Source organism: Puma concolor, chromosome E2 (genome assembly GCF_028749965.1).
Source record: "Puma concolor isolate L17-30 chromosome E2, mPumCon1.1.hap2, whole genome shotgun sequence".
Taxonomy (NCBI): Eukaryota; Metazoa; Chordata; class Mammalia; order Carnivora; family Felidae; genus Puma; species Puma concolor.
The window spans coordinates 18,926,760-18,947,485 of NC_141681.1; the positions used below are offsets into that span (position 1 = coordinate 18,926,760).

General features: G+C 51.5%; 1 protein-coding gene across 6 annotated transcripts; it reads right to left on the bottom strand.

The window, feature by feature from the left end:
* Positions 1-1,526: 1,526 nt before the first annotated feature.
* PLA2G15 (phospholipase A2 group XV) lies at positions 1,527-20,362 on the bottom strand. Of its 6 annotated transcripts, none has more exons than XM_025920766.2 (7): positions 19,598-20,362; positions 13,333-13,910; positions 10,343-10,499; positions 6,195-6,313; positions 5,852-5,950; positions 5,227-5,451; positions 1,527-3,458 (listed from the first exon to the last, which is right to left on the bottom strand). In XM_025920766.2, exons 2-7 carry the CDS (start codon positions 13,445-13,447, stop codon positions 2,947-2,949), a joined length of 1,227 nt encoding a protein of 408 aa, XP_025776551.1. In that variant the 5' UTR covers positions 13,448-13,910; positions 19,598-20,362; the 3' UTR covers positions 1,527-2,946. The 6 variants fall into 6 exon arrangements, with proteins under 6 accessions (XP_025776551.1, XP_086545241.1, XP_086545238.1 ...); XM_086689115.1 differs by lacking the exons at positions 13,333-13,910; positions 19,598-20,362 and adding exons at positions 11,692-11,859; positions 12,116-13,288; XM_086689112.1 differs by lacking the exons at positions 13,333-13,910; positions 19,598-20,362 and adding an exon at positions 11,564-11,644.
* Positions 20,363-20,726: the final 364 nt, after the last annotated feature.

Here is a 20,726-nt window from a genome sequence, read left to right on the forward strand (position 1 = left end):
TGGTTTTCTTCTCCCCAGTTATAGTAGCCTCTCAATCCCTACCCTGCTCCCTCTAACCCATCCCCATAGGGTAGGGATTGCTCCTAAAATACACATGGGAATGACTGTATCTCCTCTGCCTAAAAACACTTCCATTCTCCTATAGACCTGAGACAGTGATCCTTGAAGGACCCTCATTGCTACTGCCCTCCTTGTGCTCTCTGCTTGGAATACCGTCCTTTAGTGTGAATGAGAGTATGTGCATATTTGGAGTCTTTAGAATCTGACCCTTTGTCCCCTGGATCCATTCCTTCTGCTTCTCTGGCCAGGCAAAGTAAGAACTCTGCTCATATGTGTCACTCGGTGGCAGCCAGTCCACTTACCCTTGCAACAGCCACATACATGACCTGCCAGCATCCAGATCTCTGGCTCTGCTCACACCCAGTTATAACAACCCACCATCTGAAAGCCCATTATGCACCAAACACCGAATTGGATGTTCTCCAGCACCATCAGTGTTCCTCAGGACCACCCTGCAGGATACATTTATTCGGCCCCATTCTGCAGATAAGCAAGCTGAGGCTCAGAAAAGTTGGGAGACTCCGTATGTAGTAGCCTGGAGCTGGTAGAACTCAGATTTGGACCCCAGTAGCGTGAACTATAGCCTGCTATGACTCCATGCCCTCTCTCGGCAGCTGTGAAATCCAACATGGCAGTGGGGCTGAAACAGGTCAGGGGTGAGTAGGCAGCTGTAAGGCCACCACAAGGGGGAGTAGGGGATGGTGGCTGTCAGGGCAGAGCTGGGAGTCAGGCTGGGCAGGACCTGGAGGTAAGGACCTTTTGTGTTGTCATCCTTTCACCAAGGCCAGCAATTACAGCTGGACCTGTGTATCCCTTGGCACCCTCCCCCTCTTTGGGCCACATTTCTTCCAGGTTTTGCCAATAAATAGTGCTGTGAGAGGGTTCAGAGTGCCCTCTAGTGGCCCAGGGTGTATTGAAGCCTGAAGCCCAGGCTGGCCCAGGGCAGGAACTGGGGCTCTCACCACCCCACTGCCGCCAACCCCCACTCTGGGCTCTGCACCATAGAATTAAGGCTTGGATGCCATCCCTATGCATGTTTCCCTGTCTCTGGCTCTGTTTCTCTGTCTTTATCCATCTCCACTTGGTTCCCAGTGTTGTTCCTTGTCTCTGTCCACACCTAGTCTCAGCCTAGTCTCTCCTCTTCTGTCAGTCTCTGTCCCCAGAGAGGGACAGACAGTGGGCAAACTGAAGAAACAAAGAAGAAGGATGGCATCCTAAAAAGAACTCTAGGGTCAAAAGACACTGAGACCTGAAAGATGAGAGAGGACAAAAAGGCTGGGAACGAGAGTCCAGCCAGGGTGACCTGCAGGATCGTCCTCAGCCCCCAGCTGTGGGGCAGCATGTGGGGTTTATACACCAAGCAGGAGTAGAGGGAGGCAGGACGCTACCTCTCTAGCGTCTTCACCCCTCCACCCCTCCATTACCTCCCTCTTTTCATGCTCAGAAGAGACTCTAAGCCAGGGCACTTTACAGCATCCAGAGTATTTTTATTGCCAGAATCAAGGTACAGCCTGCTCAGAGCCCCAGTACGGAGCACACCACTCAGGAATAAAAGGAGGGAGATGCTGGGTATGTTCACAATACAAAAAAATCCAGCTCCACAGAAATCTTGTGGGAGAGCAGCACAGTCCAGCCTGACTGTGGCTCTGGGGTCCCATCCTAGAGGTTAGACTCAAGTCTTGGCCTAGAGCCATTGACCACTTGGAGATCACTGCCACCAAGGCAGATCCAGATTCTCTATCCCTGCTATTATAGGGAGATCCATGCAGCACCTCTGGAAAGGAAGGAAATTACCAGGGGAGCCCCAGGGCACCTGGCTCTTTCAGGGGCGACTCAAGCTTCTGGGTTAGTCTCTGCAGACTAAACACCACTGAGCTGCCTGGTGGGAGTAGGTGCTGGGCAAAGTGGGAAAGAGTCCTACCTCCTCTCAGCTCTGCACCAGCCCACACGGGTGCTAGAAAAACCCTAGGGCTGGGTGGCAACGTGGTGGTGGATTTAGCAGGGATACCCCGAGCTGCCTTAGCTGCTTCCTTGAGTTCTCTTTCTTCATGAATACCTAAAAGGCCATGGCACTGGCCCTGCTCTCATCCTTGAACCACATTCCCAGAGGGAAGGGAGCCAGCATCAATACTGTGGGTAACAGCCCAACCACAGGAGTCAAGGCTCCTGGAACGCAGCCCCCAAGAACTAGAGGGCCATATGCTGCCCAATCCTGAGCTAGGCTGTTCTTGGAGGTGAGGGAGGTAGGAGTGAATATCCCAGGACCTGGGAACCATGGAGAACACAACTCGCCCCTGCCTGCAGGAGGAACCAGGCTGCCTCCAGAAAGCCACAGTCAAGCTGCTGAGCAACTAGGCCACAGGGAAGCCAGCAGCTCCAGCCACCCACAGCCACTAGCAAGCCTACCTGTGGCCAGTGTGTGGGAAGGATCCCCTAGGGACCAGACCATCCCTGGGACCTTTAGGGACAGGAACCACACCTCAGTAATATCCCCCACAGGAAGGCTAAGGGGCCAGGGCCCAGTGGGTAAATGTGAAAAGGCCACAGGGGTAGGAGAAACAAATGACCCCTCAGTCCAGGATTGAGGCCAGTTGCCAGCCAGTCCACCTGCGGAGCCAGTCCTGAGGTCACAGCAATTCCATCAGCAGCAGCAGCAGCAGCAGCATTCTTTTCAGCAAGGATCCCTCAAGTGAGTCCAGACTATTTCTTCTTTCCTCACATCCACAGAGAAAAGGATAAGAAACAGCACTTCCCAATGGCAGATATTTCACAACCCCAGACTGAGGACATTAGACAGTCAGTCACAAACTGCTAACCTCACGGGCCACGGTAGCCAAGAGAAGCAGCTGTGGCCACGCCATCCCACAGCCCTGCCTGGCACAGGAATCAGGGCCCAAGAAGCACACGTTTCAGATAGGCGAGGGTAGTGGCGTTGGCCAGCATCTCGATGTGCTCGCTGCCCGGGAGCGCCTGCAGTGACACTTGGTGCTCCTGGCGGCTGCGCCAGGCCTGGCACTGCAGGGCGCTCTGCAAGTTCACAGTGCCGTCGCCATCACCAAAGCAGATTTTGGGATCACGGTCTGGGAAGCTCTCATAGTAGAAGGAGTCTGGCGTGGGGACACCAGTGCCATAGAGGCAGTGCAGCGGCACGCCAGGGGGCACTGTGGCTTCGACCAGCCCCTCCGTGTCCTGCCGCATGAGCCATCCATCTTTGAAGCCAATGTCCTGGAAGAACTGGCGGTAGTCCCGCAATGTGTAGTTGGCTGTGGGTGTACGCACGAAGATCTTCTCAGGGGACCAGGTATAGTTGTAGGGCAGCAGCCAGCTGGTGGAGACGGCAGACCGCTGCTGCTCCCGAATCTTCAGGGGCCCGATGACTGGGATCCGATTGTTGTCTCCTGCAGGGAGATGGCTTTCTCAGTCTGTGCTCAGGACAAGCTGGCAGGGCAGCACGGTCCCCCCCAGGCCCCCCGCTGGGCCCCAGTCAGGGGCCCAGTCAGCACTCCAGCACCTCTACACTGTCGTCCTCATTATAACTCCCCCACAGTTCCCTTTATTTTTGCTCTATCTGGGAAGCACACCGCCATGACTTGTTTCTTTCCTTCTGCATTTCCTCACCAGAGGTTTAGGCAGCACAAACCCACAAGGTGATTCATTGTGTAAACAGTACCCTCCTCTGAGCATTTGTTACCAGGCTTGTGGGCACTGACCTTGTGGAAGGTGAATCAGCAGGCTGTCAGCCCTGGGACACATTCATCTTTCTCTCTTCTTACACTGAGTTACAAAAACATTTTTCTTTTCCTAGGCTCAGACCTGCAGCCAGCCAGCCCTGGTCGTACCCCACTCTCCTACGTGTCACTGACCTGGGCAGCCAGGCCTTCGGGAGACACAGCAGGAGGCAAGGCTGCAGGCAGAGCGAGGGTCCTTCTCACACAGGAATGCCAACAACACAGAGCCAGGGAGGCCTCTGAGGAGTGAGCCAGAACTTAGAAACAGGGGCCCTCTGACCTATTCAGGACCCTGGCCATCCATCAACCCACCTTCTGACTGACCAACAGACTTTCAGCTCTGCCTTGTGAGATCTGGCTGTAGGACCCCTGAGGAAAGGAAAGCCCCTAGCTAGGGGTCCATGACTACCACCCCACCCCCTACCCTACCCCTGATCCAGACTGCCGGGACCTGACAGAACAGTTTCCCAGAATCTGAGGCAGAGATCTAAGGAGACTCACGGGGAAGCTCTGAAAGGCTGAGACCTGAACCTCACCACGGTTCCCTGTCTCAAATTCACGCAGGCCCACATCTGTCCTTTTAGGTCCAGGTTGGACAGAGTAGATGGCTGTCATGAGTCCTTGTTATATCCGGACTCGTTGTCCAGCCAATCCAAGGTCACTACCGGGAGAGGCACTGTGTCTGACCTGATTGCAACCATCAGTTGTCCAGCAAGTAGGTCAGGCAGTGTTGATGACATGAGGAAGAAAGTTCCTCAGACGCTTGGCATAGTGGCTCGTGGCTCCTAAAATGAGGGGCCACGGGTTCAATCCCAGTCCTAGCAGAGGGAGGAAAGCCCCATGGCTATAGCTGGCAGGCTCTGATAGCCCTGAAAAGGCAGGTGGATTGGGGAGAAACAGGGAAGGAGGTGACTTTGCCAACTGCCAGGCAAGCAGGCCCAAAGAAATCTGCACCTGCTTCCTCCCTGTGTTACCCACAAAGGCTCTCCGCTGCCACAGATGGACGTATGACTCATAAACAGGAAACTGGAGTCCAACCTTCCTTCCCTGGGGCAAAGGTGGGCACGAAGAAGGAAAGATGAGGGTAAGAGAAAGGGAGAAGGCTCCCTCAAAGAACTTTGGGTCAAACCAAGTTAGGCCAGCCAGGCCAGAGCATAGTGTACGTGTGTACACATGTGCACAAGCAAATACCTGAGTGACCAACAGTTGTGCCATTCCGTGTACATGCCGCAAAAAAAACTCACACAGATAACAAGGGCCATCCACTAGAGAGATGAAATTAATTAATGATAGATCCTCTTTTGGAAAAGGAGATGTTTAAAAAAGCATCCCACTCTGGAGAAGAGACATGAGGGTGGCCCAGGAGGACACTGTAGAAGGAAAGAGAGGGCACCATCCCTGACATCAGCCCCCCAAACTGGGTCAGGCAGGGTCTTACCTGAGGCCAGGACACGCAAAGTCTTGGCCACGCCCCCCCAGGGCGCACCCAGTGCCACAAAGGCACGGATATACTTGTTCTTCCAGGCCTGTGGCTGCCGCTGCAGAAAGTAGAGTGTGTACATGTTGCCCATGCTGTGGGCAACCAGCACCACAGGGCCCCCATACAGCTGATGCATCTCCTCGATCATCTCCCGGAGAGCCAGGAAGTAGGGCCCGTTTTCATCTGTAGGCCAGAGCCAGGCGGTGGTCAGGAAGGAAGGGTCCTGGGGCCTGAACCACTGAATGTTTTTCAGGCCAGATCCAGGACTAGGCGGGTGGGGAAAATGCTAAAATCCAACTGGGAGTGGTCTGGTTTTCCCTCCTTTTCCAGGAAAGGAGGAAATGTAGGCGGTCCTTTCCCCCTCCTCAGCCTCATTATCTCTCCCCAGGGCTCAGAGGCCCAGAAATCCTAGGGTGAGGGGTGGAGAAGGACAGGACAGATTGACCAGTGGTGGTAGCTGTGACTGCTAGGCTAGACACCAGAGGCCCTGGGGGACAGGGGAGAGCCCAGGGCCCCTGGGGGCTGTGACCTCCTCGTCCCCACCTCCTAAGACCTCAGAGAGGAAGCAAGAGTGACCACTTACTTGGGGCTCGGCGCCAGTCGTAGGGGGCCCCCCGGACATCCTCACCCCGTGTGTAGCCCCAGCCCACAAGACTCTCTACCATGGTATGGAAATAGGAACCTGTAGACAGAAATGTATGAGAATTGTAGAAAGGACAGCCAGTGCCAGCCACCCACACCACACCCAACAAGGAGACTGTGACATCTACTGTAGGAAGATCCCTGAAGGAGTGCTATAAGGCTCTGCGCCTACACTGATTAGAGACAGTTTACAGGCTCATTTCAAACTAATAGCATTCCTCCCACTCTAGGAATACAGAACTTCCAGCCCCATTCCCTGGAGGACATGAGGAAGGGCTACATACCCACACTGCTTCTGCTGGGGTCCAGGAACTCCAGTGAGAAAGTCTTCCCAAAGCCAGGAACACGCACATCTACACCATCTGGAAACTGGGTGGCCCGGGATGTTCTGTTGTAAACCAGCCTGTCGGGGGTGGGGGTGGGGACATTGAGCTGGTGATCCAGAGATGACACTGAACATGGTGTGTCCTAATACTTCCCTGTATCCTAAGCCACACTCCCTTACTATTCTCATGTCTGATAAGAAGTATATAAAAAGTAACAAACTTTATAAAGCACAAATCAGAGTAACCAAGTCCAACAGAGGACCCCGAACAAGACTCATTCCAAAGATTAAACCCAGGGCCCCTGTCAAGGCAATATTTTCTTCTCCTCAATGTCATCAACCTCAGAATGCAGGTCTTGGATTTGGTTGGAAAAGGGAAGTACCAGGCCTGGCTCTGCCATCAACATCATGCTTGACCCAAAAGGCAGGTAGCCTAATCTTACAGGCTCCCATTCCCCATCTCCATGGATTTAGCTCCTACCACCCACCACAATACATCACAGGGCAAAGGAGATGGTAAGTGCAGCATACAGACCCAAACAGAGAAACCACCACCTTAGGGCCTGAACACCTGTGGCTGTTGTGTGGGTGGGTGGGCAAGGTCTGGAAAAATGATGGGACAGGGTGGTGGGAGACAGAAGGAAAGCTTTGTACTAGGCCAGGAACTTGGTTCTGGCCTCCCTGATACCAAGGAGGCAAATGTGCCCAAGAAAACACAGGTGGCTAGACCTGAAGTCCTTGGTGGTCCTGAGTCCTAATCCCCATAAGATCAGCCACAGAAAGCTGACCAAGATACCCAATATAGACCTAAATAATAGGTCCGGGGGGCCCACTTTCTCTAAGGTGATCTGTAGATTATCCCTACAGAAAAGTGTTGAAAACTTTCTACAAGGACAAAGCAGCTCTGTGCCAGATGAAAGTCTAAACAAGTCAGATGTCCCATGAAGGTAGACAAGCCACTCTCAGTATCAGCCTGCACCTCCGATTGGCAGTACCTGAGACCACGTCTCTGGTGTAAAAATAGAATTGCAGATCAACAGCCCAGAAATAACCCTGATCACATACAAAAGAGGAAAGAGTCAACAAAGCAGGCATCAGAAACAACAGGAAAAGGCAAGGCACCTGAAGAACTAACTAATATATCTCCAGAAAAAAAATTTTAATTTGTGAGACTCCATTCAGCTCAAACATTTACTGAGCACCAATTTGTTCCTGGTTCTACCGCTATAAAGATAAACGAAATATACCTTCTTTCTCTGCCCCTCTGCTGCTTGCACTCTGTCTCTGTCTCTCTCTCTCAAAAATAAATAAACATTAAAAAAAAAAAAAAAAGATAAAAGAGATATGCAACCTCTGCCTTCAGTGAGCTGTCTTAGCTCGGGGTCACATAATTCTGGGTTCAAATCTTGATTCTGCCACTCATTAGCTGAGTGACCCTAGGCAACTTTGTAACCTTTTTGAGCTTCCAAGTTTCCTTATCTGTAAACAAGGTTGAAAACAGTACCTGTTTCATAGGGTTGCTGTAAGACTAAATGAAAGAAAGTATGTAGCACAGGCTGTGCCTATATTCAATAAGTGATAATTTTCAATACAGTATTATTTTATTATCAGGGAAACATCCTTGGAAACAAAGTTTGGCAACTGATAAGGATTAAAGGGAAGAGACATGTGGCATGGAAGAAGGAAAGGTTAAGAGTTCTGGGGGAGTGGCAGGGGAAACTTTACAGAGGGACCAGGCTCAGGTTTTAAAGGGTGAATGGGGGGCAACTGGGTGGCTCAGTCGGTTAAGTGTCTGACTTCAGCTCAGGTCATGATCTCAAAGTTTGTGAGTTCGAGCGCCACATCGGGGTCTGTGCTGACAGTGCAGAACCTGCTTGGATCCTCTGTCTCTCTCTCTCTTTCTCTCTCTCTCTCTCTGTCCCTCCCCTGCTCACTCTCTCCTTCTCTCTCTTAAAAACAAATAAACATTAAAAAAAAAAATTAAAGAGTGAATGGAGGGAATTTATCAGGCAAAGGGTATAGAGCTAGATTCCAGGCTGAAAGTATAAAGACATGGAGACATGGTATGTCCCAGGAGGAACAAGAAGTTGAGGGGCCAGTGAGTGGTCAACTCAGAGGCAAGGGAAGGGATGGAGGCCACGTTGAGGCTATGAATAGGGGCTGAAGCATAGAATCCACATGTAAGGGGGTGCCTGGCTGGCTCAGTCAGTAGAGCATGCAACTTTTATATCAAGGTTGTGAGTTTGAGCCCTACGTTGGATGTAGAGATTATTTAAAAATAAAATCTTCTGGGATGCCTGGGTGGCTCAGTTGGTTGTGCGTCCAGCTTCGGCTCCGGTCTTGATCTCACAGTTCATGGGTTCAGGCCCCACATCGGGCTCTCTGCTGTCAGCACAGAGACTGTTTTGGATCCTCTGTCCCCGCCCCCCCGCCCCACCTCTCTCAGCTCTTTCCCTGCTCACTCTCTCAAAAATAATAAATAAAAAAAATAAGTAAAATCTTCTGGCCAACTAATCTTTGACAAAGCAGGAAAGAATATCCAATGGAATAAAGACAGTCTCTTCAGCAAAAGGTGCTGGGAAAACTGGACAGCGACATGCAGAAAAATGAACCTGGACCACTTTCTTACACCATACATAAAAATAAACTCAAAGTGGATGAAAGACCTAAATGTAAGACAGGAAGCCATCAAAATCCTAAAGGAGAAAGCAGGTAAAAACCTCTCTGACCTTGGCCACAGCAACATCTTACTCAACACCTCTCCAGAGGCAAGGGAAACAAAATCAGAAATGAACTATTGGTACCTCATTGAAACAAAAAGCTTCTGCACAGCGAAGGAAACAATCAGAAAGACTAAAAGGCAACTGACAGAATGGGAGAAGATATTTGCAAATGACATATCAGATAAAGGGTGAATATCCAAAATCTATACAGAACCTATCAAACTCAACACTCAAAAAACAAATAATCCAGTGAAGAAATGGGCAAGACATGAATAGACACCTCTCCAAAGAAGACACCCAGATGGCTGACAGATACATGAAAAAATGCTCAACATCATCATCATCCGGGAAATACAAATCAAAACCACAATGAGATACCACTTCACACCTGTCACAATGGCTAACATTAACAACTGAGGCAACAACAAATGTTGATGAGGATGCAGAGAAAGAGGATCTCTTTTGCACTGCTGGTGGGAATGCAAACTGGTGCAGTCACTCCGGAAACAGTATGGAGGTTCCTCAAAAAATTAAAAATAGAACTACCTTATGACCCAGCAGTTGCACTACAAGGTATTTATCCCAGGGATACAGGTGTGCTGTTTCGAAGGGGCACGTGCACCCCAATGTTTATAGCAGTGCTATTCACAATAGTCAAAGTATGGAAACAGCCCAAATGTCCATCGATGGATGAATGGATAAAGGAGAATTGGTGAGTATATATACAATGGAGTATTATCAGCAATCAAAAAGAATGAAATCTTGCCATTTGCAACTATGTGCATGGAACTAGAGAGTATTATGCTAAGTGAAATTAGTCAGTTAGAGAAAGACAAATATCATATGACTTCACTCATATGAGGAATTTAAGATACAAAACAGATGAACATAAGGGAAGAGAAGCAAAAATAATATAAAAACAGGGAGGGGGACAAAACATAAGAGACTCTTAAATACAGAGAACAAACAGAGGGTTACTGGAGGGGTTGTGGGAGGGGGGATGGGCTAAATGGGTAAGGGGCATTAAGGAATCTACTCCTGAAATCATTGTTGCATTATATGCTAACTAACTTGGATGGAAATTTAAAAATCAATCAGTCAGTTAATTAATTAATTAAAATCTTAAAAAAAAAAAAAAGAATCCATGCATAGGGTGTAAAGCACAAGGCATGAACTAGACAGAGTAGAGCCAAGAGCTGCAAGAAAGGGAGGAAGAAAGTTCTGTCTCCGAGAGTACAGAGGTGGTGCTGACTAGACAGGGGAAATGAGAAGGGCAAGAGGTCAGTGACCTCAGGGTCTGTTGAAGCAGGGATGAGACAGAAATAGGTTCTAGAAATTTCTTTAGGCTCGGTGAGCAGCACCCCATCTGTGCCCCAGCCCCCACCTGATGTTGTCGATCCAGCAGTCAATGATGACAGGTAGCAGCAGCTCGAGGTTCAGCCAGAGGGTGAAGTAGCTGTCAGTCCTCTTGGAGCAGAGGTAGTGTACGACCGTTGGCTTGTCCAGCTTTGCCTCCAGCTGGTTGCCCAAATCACCAGGCACTGCAGGGGGACACAGAACAGTCATGAGGCCCTGGACCGGCAGGCTGGAGATCCTTGAGACTTGAACCCAAAGGCCTCCTACTATAGCTGTCTCAGGCTACAGAGTAGGCCCTTGTTTATTCAAAGGAATGGCAAACAGGACAAAGCACTGGGCCACTTAACTAGCCAAAACTGAATCCAGAGAAGGCACTCTAGGACAGGCTTGTGGACAGGGGTGGCAATGAACAGAAACACAGTTGAGAGAAGTTCATAATGGTACCTGCCAACCTCTTGAGAGCCCAGTAATCTTCCAGAGGGCAGATCATCTGGAGGGCCCTAGGCTCTCAGCACACCTGGACCCTGTGTCAGAGATGGCTACCCTGAAACAACACAACAGTCCAGCCACAGCCAGGTAGGGGAGGGTGTGACAAGGCCCAAGGATAACTTCTCTCTGCCCACGCCAGTCTAGTCAGTCTATACACACAGAGCCCTCAGGCCCTTGTGACACTCAAACCCATCCCCATGGCTTCATCACCCAACATTCAAGGCCCTTCCCAGAATATTGTTCCCATTGACCTTTCAGGCCTCACTTGGTTCTACATGCCATGCTCTTGCATCTTCCAAGCATATCACCATTTAGGATCCATGATCACTGAGTGAACCATCAGCTCTTGGCTCTCCTGGGCATTCTTTGGGTTCTACAAACCTATCCCTGCACAGGGCATGCCCTCCCTTTGCATCATCTCACAGTGTCCTCAGGACAACCATGAGATGCAGTTCACCTCCCTTAACCTCCAGTTCACCTGCGTTCACCTCCCTTAACAACACAGATGCAGAAATGGGGAGTCCTCAGCATGACAGTGCAGAGACCTTGGTCACTGTCTCCAGCAAAGAGGAAATGGCTAAAGGAGGAAGTCACCAGATTTGCTGTGCCTGAATGCTCTTTGTCCTGGATAGGCTGTGTGGCCTCTAAAAATAGCAGTGGTCATTTCCTAAGCCCCTTTTTGCCTAAAACTAGGACAAAAGACATCCATATAACTTTCACCTCAAATAACGCTGGGAGAGAACATCCTTACTATGCTCACTTTACAGATGAGGAGACTGAGGTTGGGGTAGATATGACTTGTTACAGTCCTCCACCAGCCCAAAGTCTTCTGTATCACTTCTTTGGTCTCTACCACCAATTTGGGTCTCACTCATAGAAGGTGGTCACCCTTGGAGGCTGATCCTCTGATGGTCCCTGCTGTGTGTCCAGGAACAGCTCCTCCACTGCCCACCATGGGGTTTCCCAGGATTAATGCCAACAGCTTCATTCTCTGAGAAGCTGGGCAGATTAGGATTCTGTGACTCTGGCTGTGGCGTAAGGCTCCTCTGCTGTGACCTAGGATAAGCAAGAACTGAACTGAATGAATTGAGTATAGTTAGCATCAACCCAAGCAAAAAGGCTGCCACACATCAGGGACTCCATCAGGGACCACACATTTCCCGATGTCACACCGTTCATACTCAGAACTCCTTAGGCCTACCCATGACTTCTTGTGTGCTTACAGGATAAAGTCTAGATGAGCCAACCAGTCACAAGCCCTGCACAATTCACTCCTCCCCTAACTCCATTCCAGACATCCTGGATTGCTTACCTCTCTCCCTCTGAGATGTAATTTCCTCTGCCTGGAACTCTCTCCTGGCCTCACCTATAGCCACATTCTCCAGGCAGCCTTCCCTAACTGGATTGGTAGACTCTTTGTGCTTACCCAATACAGACCTCATCTCTAGGGATCCCTGTAAACTTAGGGAACACAGGGCCTAGTCTGCCCAAATCCCATGGTGAACCTGAACCCAGCATCCCCCTGGAGTATTTCCTGGCCTAGAACTCCTGGTGGGAACCCCCAGGGACCACATTGTCAGCCAACCCTACCCTTCTGTGATCTGCATCACCCCCATTAAAATACCCCCATCAGAAAGAACATGGGGGTCATGCTGCAGCACACTCAGTATGTGACATATACCTCAGCATGTCTCTGCCCTTATGAATCCTAGCTGGCCACCAACTCAATGCTTGAATGAGGCATCCAAGGCCCCCAAGACAGAGAAATCTCATCTCTGCCCACCACCACAAGGAAACACGGTGGTTCCTGTATAATTACAGGGGCCAGGGCCAAGGGGTTGGCCAGGAAGGTCATCTAGACCCAACATAGCCCAGTCCAAATTGGTCTGGAAAGGGTAAGATGCTCCCTGACATCTGTTCATAGCCATTGTCCCAACCCTTACCTCTGTCTTTAGCCATCCTCAGATTCCCTTAGGCTTCCTCCCTCAGGCCAATGCCACCCATTTGGTAAGTTGGGGAGGGGGGTGTCTTGGTGGCAGGATAGGAGAGTCATTCTTTCCCCCAAAAGCTTCCTTTCAATAATGCCTCCTGAAACACATGGGGCTGGAAGAGTCAGCCTCCTAGTCATGCCCAAATCAACAATTGAGGACCCTGGAGACCAACTCCGAGAACACCCTATCCCCCCGCCGACCCTCAGGAGTGGGGCCAAAGGATCTCGGTCTCTCCAGCTAAAAAATGGACATAAAGCGAGGCAAAGCTTGGGACTGACGTAGATAGCAATACTGATAGACAAGAGAACAGCAGCCCTCCCATTTACCCCATATTCTACAGGGGAAGGTGAAGAGAGGTTGACCACACCCGCGCCCAGCATGGCGAGAGGTGGACGGACCGAACCAGGTGACAAGACAGACAGTCATATGCTCCCCCACCCCACGCTTAGAGCACAGCAGATCTGGAAGACGGCTCCGCCCGCACCCCGTCCTGCCGGATGCACGAGCAAACGGACCCACGACTGTACGCGCGCCTCACCCAGCACCACAGGAGGGGGACGTCCGACTGGGAGCGCCGGGTCTACGAGCAGCAGGAGGAACAGGAGGCCACCCAGGAGCAGCGCCGCAGAGTAGGGACAGAGGCGAAGACCCATTGCGTGCCACGGCCGGTACAGGTCCAAGGTGCGGATTCAGCACCCTGGGGGGGCGCCTAGGCCGGGGCGGCGGCGACAAGCTTAACCCCCCCGCCCGCAGTAGACCACAGCCGCCGGGCCAATCAGGATCCATCTTCCCCAAACGGCCTGCCAATAGGAACTCGCCGCCAGACACGTCCCTCCCGTTTGGAGCTCGCTGCCTCGCCCCTGCGGATCCCCTGCCAGCTCCTTGGACCTTGCTGCGCGCCGAGCGCATCGATCGATCCGGGCTCAGCCTGGCTTCTCTGCCCTGAGTCCCCGACCGGTCGCACCCAACTCGCCGCTGCTGGAGACCCAGCACAGCTTTGAGTGTCCACAATTCACGCTGCGCAGCCCGATTCCTGGTGCGTCCCTGCTTTGGGATCTGGAACGGGCTGGGCCGAGGGAGGATTCAGGGTCCAGTGCTTGCAGCTGCTGAGAAACCCTGGTCAGAGCAAGAAGAAGGGGAGAAGTGAGTCTCGGAAAGTTCTTGGGCCTTAGGGGAGCGGGAGCTGACCAGGACCTTTGTGCAAACCCTACACCGATTCTATACACCCTGTTCCGATGTCACCTGGGTTCAGGCAACGGGTTCAGGGACCCCCCCTATGTCTGTCCAGGGTGTAGGAATAGGGGCAGGACAGGTCGAGGCTAGGTCAATGTGTTTGGTTTCCGAGTGAGAGGGTTCCCCTCCTGTTTTAGTTGCGCGCAGTATGGAGCCACAACATCAGACTGAGCGGTACTCGCGCCCAGTTGAAAGTGGGTTTGAACCTCAACCTTGCACCATGGCCCATCAGCAAATTTCCCAGCAGAGCAGGGCAGGGACTTCGGAGTCCACCTCCCATCCCAGGCAAACTGGGGATCCAGAGAGGGCAGAGGCTTCCTGCTAGAGGAATCAGAGGTGAACAAAGTGGGTAGATCCGAGGGCTGGCAATACGGCCAGCACCATGGGTCACCCTATGATAGGGAGACCAGCATGTTTGGAAACTGGAAGTCTTGATCCTCCACACACCTCCTCCTGAGGGTTAGACAACACCCTGATCATCCCCTGGCTGGTCTCAAGACCTCTAGCCCACCCATTCCTTCCTTCCTTCCTTCCTCTTGGTCAATGGCAACACTTTCTAGCCTTTCAGAGTGCTGCTAGTAGTCACCATTTTGGCCTGCCCTTCTGTGTTCTTATAACATTGGTGGTTGGAGTACCTTACTTTTTTTTTTTTTAAGTTTTTAATTTATTTTTGAGAGAGAGATTGCACAAGTTGGACAGAGGGAGAAAAAGGGGAACAGAGGATCTGCAGCAGGCTCTGCGCTGACAGCAGTGAGCCCAATGTGGGGCTTGAACTCACAAACTGCGAAATCATAACCTGAGCTGAAGTCGGTGAACGGTGAAATCATGACCTGAAGCGAAGGCGGATGCTCAATCAGCTAAGCCACCCAGGTGGCCCTAGAGTAGCTTACTCTTTTAAGGTCCACCTATCTCCCACCTCAGGGATGGACCCTCCCTCCATCCTAGAACCCAGAAGAGGGGTTGCCAAGGACCAATCTGTTGCAGGCCCACGGTGGGAGACCATAGAGATCATTTTGTCAGTACTAGGGACAGGCAAGAGTCCACGGCCAAGAGTTAAGTGAAGGGAGGGTAGGCATCAGGATGGCCTGGGTTGCTTTGGACTTTGGATAGTCTGAATGTCTTGTCAAACCAGCAGCCTCAGGTGACCATGGACCCTTCACAGGGTGGCCCTGTCCTCTGGAGCAGTTCCGTGGCACCCCAGTCCCACAGGCCTTGCAGATGATAGGAACCATGGTCATCGGGGAGAGGATGTTAAGGCCTAGTCACAATGATCTGTGCTGGCACTGTGGAGAGGAGAGGAGTCAGAAGGTAAGGGTCTCCCTTTCTCACAATGACCCTGTCATCCACATGAACCTCCTGGCTGCAGAGCTGGGTTCATCCTGGACTCTAGATACTTCCCTGATTCTCAGACCCACAACCAGGTGGTCACCAAGTCTTGCCAGCTCTACCTTCCCAATGCCAAACTTTCACCCCCAAAGTCACCTCCTTGCTGATATCCCAATTTATGCCCTTATTCCTATGGATTTCTCTCCCTGTGTCAGGTTGTCATCATTAAACATTAAATCAGGTCCATCACTGTCTGCCTAACCCCACACATAATCCTCCTACTGCATGCATCATATGCATCTCAGTCATAATGAGTGAGGACCCTGCAGGGGACTCTGACCTTTTCCCCCAACTTCCACCTCCCCTCTCTCCCAGATCCCTCATCTCCAGCTTCAATAGCTCGTTGGATCTATTCATCCTTGCATAAGACAACTGAAAAATCCCTCAAGTTACCAATAGTTATTTGGGTAAAGATTTTTTTTTTATGGCTTCAAAGGTTTGTTTTTTGCCTTACTGATACAGTATAAAAGGGGAAAGAATTCAGAAACTATTTCCTAAAGTAGATGAATGATACAAATGTTAGTGTGATGCTGTACACTTCAGTTTTATACAGCAAACTGTTCCAACTGTCAGCTTATGGGTGAGCTAGCAAGAAACATTACATGAATTAATTTTAAGATGTAAGCATATTTACATACTTGCTTATTTAGTTTTGAAAATCTAGTGTTCTTTACCCCATGGCAGTCAAGACTGGGGCTTAATGCAAGATGTTTCAGCATGCTTCGCCATTTGCTTTTATGCATATGACAATAAATGCAGTTTTGAAAAAAAAAATAACCTCATTCTCCCTCAGGACTTCTGCACTTGTTGCATTGGGATCACTCTGCAGCCCCCATTTTGGGGAACTTAATTGAGCTCTGTATTTAGGTCTCAGCCCAGACATGACCATTGATTGACTCTGAAGCAGGCCCTACCTGGCTCCTATCAGAATATAATCACCGGAAGAGCAAGCCCCTCACCTGCCCATTACTGGGGCTATTGCCTTCTTTGGTTACTAGTTACCACCAGCACAGTCCCAGGCACACAGCAGGTGCTTAACATATATTTAATGAATGAGTGATACACCCCCCGCACCCCCCCCCCCCACCGCCTTCTCCAACCCTTCCCCCTTCCAGGATATGGTCCTAGTGCCAGTCAGACCTGGAGGAGAGAAGGAACTGAGAGGTCCACAGGGCTGGATGTGAATTCTGGAAAATATTGGGAAAGAAGGATAATATTCCTGTGGAGAACACTCTGGGCAAAGGCCAGATGTGGGAATAAGCCCAGAGACTGGGGAGTCAGGTCAGGTGTGGTATCTTTCTCAGAAGAGAATCCAGCCAACAGCCTTTGCCTTTTCTCTTTTACTGGGCCCTTTGTATTCCCTCTTGCTCACCCAAGTTCCAAGCTCCCCTATCTGGACCAGGTGTGTGCCTGGGCTTAGGGCAACCCAACCAAGACCAGGGCTTCTGAGCTGAGCCAATTTGAAGGCCAACTGATTCTCCCTTAAAGCTCATGGCTCATGAGGCTCCTATTCTTCTGCTCCTAGTGCCTCTCTGAGGTCATGAGAGGCCAGACTCGGGGGTTCTGAACAGGGGCCCAGAACAGGGTGTCTAACCTGGCTTAGGCATCAAAGAATGTTGCCTGGAGGAAGAATTATTAGAGATGGGTTTTGAAGGATAAGTAAGAATTTGCCAGGAAAACAATAGGAGTAGGTAGGTGGGTGGTCCAGACAGGGAGCTTAGTATGTGCAGCAGCCTGAAGACCTGAACAATCACACTGTGACTGGGGTACGTGGTGGGTGGGAGTGGAAGAGAGGTTGAGGGTTCTGAAAACCAAGCTTAACAACTTGGTGTATGTCCAGGAAGCCCGGAGCCACAAAGATGCTCAAGCTGGAGGGAGGCAGGATCAAGGGTCTTCCCTTTTCACTTCTCTCCTGGAGCATTGCCCTAGGTGGAGCTCTCCAGTGGAAGATCCTCCTTCCAGCCTCAACACCTTGTTCAGGGGACAGAGTCAGTGCGCCCTCTGGTGGGTACTCAACAGCTATATGGCAAAGGCGCGTAGCTGGGAACCTGTATGGAGGGGCAATGCACTGGCTACCCTGGAGGCCCAGGAGATAAGAAAGGGTAGTAGCGATTGACCCAATTGCCGGCCAAGGGGCTGCGGAGGGTGGGGATGGGCCTGAGCTTGGGAGTGTGGATCGCCTCTGTGGATACCACAAGGCACCCCAGTGTAGAATCCTTCCTAGAGGGGTGCCTGGCTGGCTCAGTCAGTAGAGCATGTGATTCTTGATCTGAGGTTGTGAGTTGCAGCCCCATTTTGAGTGTAGAGATTACTTAAAAATACAATCTTTAAAAAAAGGAATCGTCTCCTGCAGTGGGATATTTTCTGGCTTGGGAGAGAGAGAGAGAGAGAGAGAGAGAGAGAGAGAGAGGAGGGTGCTTTTACACCACTCCTAGATGCCCTGTAGGTCCACAAGGATGGTCACACTCCCGGTCCCATGTAAGGATCTCCACTCTGTATCTGTCCCAACTTTCACGTCCCAAAGGCTGGAGTGCCACTGGCCTTTGTAGCAGGCCTCAAAGAGCCAAGGTAAGGATGGGATTCCACAAGCTTGTGGTCTAGCTCACAGGACCAAGTTCCTTGCCCCCAAGTACCTGGATTACAGTTTGGGAAATGCAATAGGCTGGACCATCGGAGCCTTACCCTTTTCACCCACCTGATTTCCAGTTCATTCACTAACGATTCATGAACTCTAGTAGCTGGGTTGGGATGGGAGACATTCCCAGTGAAATACAGAAATCTCAAACTACAGTGGGGGACCCTGCTACAGAGGGAGGGGACTTGAGAGGAGAAAATCTGGAGGAAGAGCAGGGGTTAACTAGGGCAAGGGCTGGGTTGGTAGGAGAGGAAATAGCACACACAGAGAAGACTCTCGAGGAAAAACCCCTTATCCCCAGGTAAGGTTACTAGTTCTGAAATAGCCAAAGGCTAAAGGTGCAAAGCACTTAGACAACTATTTATTCATTCATTGTCTTGAGCAAGTACTATGTGCCAGGTGCACTGATAGACACTGGGGATGAGCCTGTCCTTTAGGATCTGATGTTTGGGTGGGGGTGATGTAGGGAGACAATCAATAAACGTTCTATTGTGTTAGAAGTTACTTTAGTGTTGGGGGAAAGGAGTGAAGGTTGTTTACTATTAGTGGTATGATCTGGGAGGACCCATCTGAAGATAAGTAAAGGAGCTCAGCAACGCAGGGGCTCTAACGTTATTTTAAAGAATTTAGTTTTTCAAGAAGAGTCCAAGCACTATAAATTGTCATGCAGGAGGGCGTGGGCGGATGGGCGTGCAGGAGCTTAGGGGAGCCGCCCCACGCTGCCAGGACGGATAGAGCTGCCACACTGGACAAGTTACTTCTTTTTTTTTTTTTTTTTAATGTTTATTTATTTTTGAGAGAGAGAGCGCGCAGGGGGAGGGGCAGAGAGACAGGGAGACACAGAATCTGAAGCAGGCTCCAGGCTCTGAGCTGTCAGCACAGAACTCAACATGGGGCTCGAACCCACGAACCGTGAGATCATGACCTGAGCCGAAGTCGGAAGTTTAGCCGACTAAGCCACCCAGGTGCCCCAAGGACAAGTTATTTCAAGAGGGTGGCTTCTCTGAGGAGCTGGCGACCTCGAGACCCACGCAGAAGGAAAAATACGGAAAGGCCTAGCGCGAAGGTTGAACGGATGGGGGCGCCAGGAAGGGTCAGACCGAGATCAAGTAAGCACCCAGATGGCAGGGTGGTGACTCCGGGAGACAGGAGCCCGACAAGGAACAATGTACCTCAAGGGAGTTTAGGAGTGCCGCTGGGGTGAAGAGTTTACTGCAAAGGCTTGGATAGAGGAAGCCCCAACTCCGCCTGGCGCAGGCGCGCTCCAGGAAGGGTACGGGAGGAGCCTTACTTCGTTGTTGGGCCCTGCCCGGAGAGCAAATATTTGACATTCCAGGCTTATCTAAAAGGGTGCAGGACCCGAAGAGCGACGTTTCCCCCTCCCCCAGGGCCTGATTGGCCTAGCATTTCCGCCAGTGGGGACCAGCGGGCAGGCGCCCGAGTGGGCGGTCCCCAAAGGGGCGGATACCTGCCCAAACCAGGGGAAAGCACTAATCGCCCGTAGCCCCTAGAGGCTGGAATACCTGTCTACTTCCCACTCCCTCCATACCGCCGAGTCCCGGCGCGAGTCACTTCCGTACTGGACATCTCAGTCTCTTTATCTGTTAAGTAGGGACGCGTTGAAGTGTGGGTTCAGTGGTCAAGGTCTCGGAAGCGCCCCCTCCACCCTGGGCTCTTTCTCCGTCGTCCGAAGGTCCACGCAGAGCCCAGCCCTTACGAAAGCGCGAGGCGCGGCTCTCGCCTCAGTTTTGGCGCGGGCTTGACAATCCCACGTCCCTTCTTCCCGCCGGACTCTTCAGTTTCTCAGTCATATAAATGGGAGAACTTAGGGTAGTCCGGAGCGGTCTGGAAACGCGCCGTAAAGGAGCCTCACTAAGCACAATCGGGCGAAAGGGTGTTGGGAGCCCTCCACGCGCGACGGTCCTTATTGGTTTGCTTGTCTCGGACGGAGAAGAGACTGAGGATCTGCAGCGCTCACGCCCCCGTTACACGGCCAGTGCGCTCACATCTCCAGGCAACAGGCCCGTCGTCAAGCTGGGAGGGCGACGAAAACAGGCTGGAGTCTCCACCTGGGGTAGAGGTGAGGCTCGTGGCCCAGATCATCCGGCTTAGCCCCGTCTCCCACTGGCGCTCTCTGGAGTTGGAACGGGGCGCTTTCTGCTTACCAAGTACCGAGGCCTGCACACCTCCTACTGGGTTTTGGCATCGAAGGCACTTCCTGGAGCCAGGCTAAGGCCAGGTCTTCACACCTGTGTGGACGAGCCCTGACCTGTGACTTCTGGTCTCTCGACCCCGTGGCTCTTAGGACCTCTGTTGATCCCTGACCCTCCCCCCAATCCCATTGGTTTATGGTGACTTCCCCCCCCCCCCCACGCCTAAGGGTGATATCCAATAACTCACCGCCCTCTTTGACCTTTGGTGACTTCTACCATCCCCAGACCGGCCGTCGTGACCCCCACAGCCCCTAGACTGCCTTCTGGTGATTTTCACAAATCCCGTGTGACCCTTAGGGACTGCAGAAAGCCCCTGGCTTTGCATTTTTCTTGGCGTAGGCCTCATGGTGAGGAGGGACTTGGAGGAAGATGAGATCGCCCCAGTAGTTAGGCAGGGCACGCTGGTGGAGCGGGAGTCCGGGCCATGAGTGCGAATCCCGGCCCGGCGTCAGAGCGCGCTTGCCC